This window comes from Taeniopygia guttata, chromosome 30, assembly GCF_048771995.1.
Source record: "Taeniopygia guttata chromosome 30, bTaeGut7.mat, whole genome shotgun sequence".
NCBI lineage: Eukaryota > Metazoa > Chordata > Aves > Passeriformes > Estrildidae > Taeniopygia > Taeniopygia guttata.
The window spans coordinates 3884008-3888089 of NC_133055.1; the positions used below are offsets into that span (position 1 = coordinate 3884008).

Sequence of the window (4082 nt, forward strand, 5' to 3'; positions counted from 1 at the left end):
TCCTTCCAGCAGATCCTTGAGGCCACTGGGATGTGGGCTAGGGGGGGGATGCTGAGGGCAGGACCAGGGAGTGAAAGTGCCCAGCCTGGCTGGGGCTGTGCCAGGAGGCCCCAGGGCCTCAGGACAAGGTGTCTCCTCACAGCCCTTGGTGGCACAGACCCTGCTGTGCCCCAGGGCACCAAGACTTGGCTTCTCTTTGTCCCCACCTGTCATCAGTGCCTCCAGTTCTCTGCTCTGCCTGGGGCCTGGGGACACTTTCTCAGTCGTGTCCCTCAGTGGGACCCATTAAAAGTCCCAGAAACTTTGGAGTTGGATTCTGACTTGGAGTTCTGGAGAGGTTTCTGCAGCTCCCTCTCAGGACCTGATGTTCAGGGCCTGAGCACAAAGCCCCAGAGGGTCATTAAAGTCCTTGTGCTGTGTCTGTGCTGCTGAGCTGGGCCGGGCTCCTGGCACAGAGGGTGATCCTGGTAACCAAGAAGGGCTTCAAAAGCACATTTCTCTTGCTGAGCAGCTCTTCTCCCAGCCCAGCAGGGCTGGGGCACTGCCTGCAGCCAGCCCAGGCACAGCACAGAGGCACAGAGAGCTTCAGTCAGTCAGGGCTGGGAAGGGGCTGAGAAGTGCCTGGGGCAGAATCACTGCCAGCCCTTGGCACAGGAACCTCTGGCTGCAGGACAATGCAGCTGCAGCTCCTGGAGAGATCTCCTAAAGCTGGAACATCCCAATGCCCACAGACCCTGTGAGTGCATTCTCTGCTCATCTCCTGTGCAGAGCAGCCAGGGGTGCCCAGGGCTGTCCTGCAGAGCAGGGTCCTGCAGCCCAGGGCGCTGTGCTGGGCCAGGGACTCTGCTGCCTGCCAGGGACAGCTCTCAGCCGGCCCTGGAGCTGCTCCCAGCGCTGGCCAGGAGCTGTGGGGGGAAGGAGCCACCCTGAGCAGGGCAGGTGCTGCTGCTGAGAGGGGCTGGGTGGGGCAGGGCTGCTCCCAGCTCCAGACCAGCCTGGGCACAGCTCCGGAGGGCACTTCCCAAAGAAGGTAAGCCTGGGTGGCTGTAAAGGTCAGGAGCTTTCCTGAGAGTGTTTTCAATTTCCTGCTTGGAGGAGGATGGGAATGTTGGGGTGATGACATGAAGAATTTTGCTTTTTATACATTTTTCGTATATCTGTAGGTCCATAAATTACTATTATGTAATTATAAATTTATAATCCTTACCTAACTCTATTAAACTCTTAATGAACTCTACTTAACTACTATTATATACTTAATGTAATTATAATCCTTAATTAACTCTAATATGTTTCCTTACTTTTCTCTTAGATTTTAGAACAATAACCTGTCTAAACGCATTTTTTAAATGCTATATCGTCTTATTATCAGGGAAAGAACCCACAAGAAGACCATTTCGGTTTTTAAATGTGAGCAGTGATAAGAAAACCTGGGGCAAAGAAGCCCTTGAACCTCCTCCAATGGTTTGAGCCAGGGGTGTGTAACTGGGGCAACTGAATCTCCTATTGGGTGTCCCTGTTAAATATACTAATTAATTAACCTTAATGAATTGTTGAAATCATGGGCTGGGTGTGCCCCATCCCCTCTAGTACACCTGGAAGCTTCCAATAAAGGTCTGGTTTTGACTTTACTGTTCTAACACTGTTGCAAGGGTTTTTTTTCTCTTTTGATTATAGAAAACAGGGGGATGAGAGAAGCAGAACAGGAATTGTAATCCCAGAATCACAGACCATTCTGAGTGGAAAGGGACACACAGGATCATCAAAGGAATGTTTGAACATTTACAGAGACTCCAGAACTGTGACTTTGGGTGGTCAGTCTCTCTGCTGGGAGCCTCCCAAAGGGCCTTCAGCCACTCCTCAGCCCGGACAGCAGCAGCATCACCTCTGCAGGGCCCAGCAGGGCTCTCCTGAGCTGCCCTTGCCCAGCTGCACACAGAGCCTGCCCCAGCCAGGGCCCTGCACACAGGCAGGTTTCTGTAGGGCCGGGCCGAGGGCACACAGGGTGGGATGGGCTCTGTGAGCGCTGGCAGGGACAAGGCACCTCTCAGGAGGGAATGTCCAGGCCCAGGGAGATGCTCAGGGAAGGAGAGGGGGCTGAACAGAGCAGTGCTGGGGGAACAAGCCCATCCAGCCCCTCACCTTCCCTCAGCCACAGGGAATCCTTTGCCTCTCACATCTCTCTGTGGAAACTCAGAGTGCAGCAGGAATGCTGGAGATTTCTGACCTCAGAGAGCCAGGAATGATGTGTGGGTAGGAAAACAATTCCTAAAACAACTCCTGCCATCTATTTCCCTTAGAAGTGTGAGTGCAGATGCTACCAACCCTTTCTGCAGTAGGAGTGATTCCCCTGACAAATCCTGAATATCCAGCCTTGTCCCTCTGCCACATGGCCACAAACCCAGGGCAGCAGGGCAGGGATGGCTCCTTGAGAGCCCCCACGCACAGGCCTGGCTGCTCCTGGCACACTCAGCCAGCACAACTGGAGCTCAGGCAGGGACCTGGGTGAAGGTTTTCCCAGAGCAGGAACAAGGGTGGGTGAGTCCCAACGAGACAGGCTGCAGGGAATGGCTCAGGTTTGGCTCCAAGCAGCCTCTCCTGACTTGTCCCTGTCCTTTCTCCATGAACAGGTGCCCACGTGCAGCCACAGCAAATGTCCAACAGCAGCTCCATCAGCCACTTCCTCCTGCTGGCACTGGCAGACACGCGGCAGCTGCAGCTCCTGCACTTCTGCCTCTTCCTGGGCATCTCCCTGGCTGCCCTCCTGGGCAACGGCCTCATCATCAGCGCCGTAGCCTGCGGCCACCACCTGCACACGCCCATGTTCTTCTTCCTGCTCCACCTGGCCCTCAGCGACCTGGGCTCCATCTGCACCACTGTCCCCAAAGCCATGCACAATTCCCTCTGGGACACCAGGGAAATCTCCTACACAGGATGTGCTGCTCAGCTCTTTTTCTTTATGTTCTTCATGTCAGCAGAGTATTTCCTCCTGACCATCATGTGCTATGACCGCTACGTGTCCATCTGCAAACCCCTGCACTACGGGACCCTCCTGGGCAGCAGAGCTTGTGCCCACATGGCAGCAGCTGCCTGGGCCAGTGGCTTTCTCAATGCTCTCATGCTCACGGCCAATACATTTTCCCTGCCCCTGTGCCATGGCAATGCCCTGGGCCAGTTCTTCTGTGAAATCCCACAGATCCTCAAGATCTCCTGCTCCAAATCCTATCTCAGGGAACTCGGGCTCAGTGCTGTTAGTGTGTGTTTGGTATTTTGTTGTTTTGTGTTCATTGTTTTCTCGTATGTGCAGATCTTCAGGGCTGTGCTGAGGATCCCCTCTGAGCAGGGACGGCACAAAGCCTTTTCCACCTGCCTCCCTCACCTGGCTGTGGTCTCTCTGTTTGTCAGCACTGTTGCAGTTACCTACATGAAGCCCCCCTCTATGTCCTCCCCATCTCTGGATCTGTCAGTGTCAGTTCTGTACTCGGTGGTGCCTCCAGCCCTGAACCCCCTCATCTACAGCCTGAGGAACCAGGAGCTCAAGGCTGCAGTATGGACACTGATGACTGGATGCTTTCAGAAACATTAAACTGCTGGACAATTTCTGCAAATCACTTCGAAAAAAATTCATCTTTGATACTTGTTGTTGGTTTCATCTTGGAAGTCTTTGTTTTACATTTACTGTTGTCCACAAATAAATGCCATTCCTTGTGCCATTTCTCATTTTGTTTCACTCCACCTTCCCTATTGCAACAGACTGTGTCAATGAGGGGCTGCACTCTCAGGGGCTTTAAAGGAACTAAAGGATATCCCAGCAGAGTTTTCTGCAGAGATGCCCTTTTGTTGCCTTCTCTGGAGCTGCAGCAGCAATGTCTGTGTGCAGAGCTGGGGCAGATCAGTGCTGGCACAGCAGCTCTGCTCCTGCTGGCCACACCATTCCTGATCCAGGCCAGGAGCCATTGGCCTTCTTGGCCACCTGGGCACACTGCTGGCTCATGTCCAGCCTGCTGTCCATCAGTCCCTGCAGGTCCCTTTCTGCCTGGCTGCTGTCCAGCCCCTCTGTCCCCAGCCTGTAGCGCTGCAGG

The 4082-nt window shown here is 54.0% G+C and overlaps 1 protein-coding gene across 1 annotated transcript; it reads left to right on the forward strand.

The window, feature by feature from the left end:
• The first annotated feature begins 2653 nt into the window (after positions 1-2653).
• LOC140680897 (olfactory receptor 14J1-like) lies at positions 2654-3715 on the forward strand. Its single transcript, XM_072919801.1, has one exon. It carries the CDS (start codon positions 2654-2656, stop codon positions 3584-3586), a length of 933 nt encoding a protein of 310 aa, XP_072775902.1. The 3' UTR covers positions 3587-3715.
• The last annotated feature ends 367 nt before the right edge of the window (positions 3716-4082 follow it).

Excerpts from the sequence above, each read along its gene's own strand:
- LOC140680897 (XM_072919801.1), top strand. The coding sequence starts at position 2,654 with ATGTCCAACAGCAGCTCCATCAGCCACTTCCTCCTGCTGGCACTGGCA.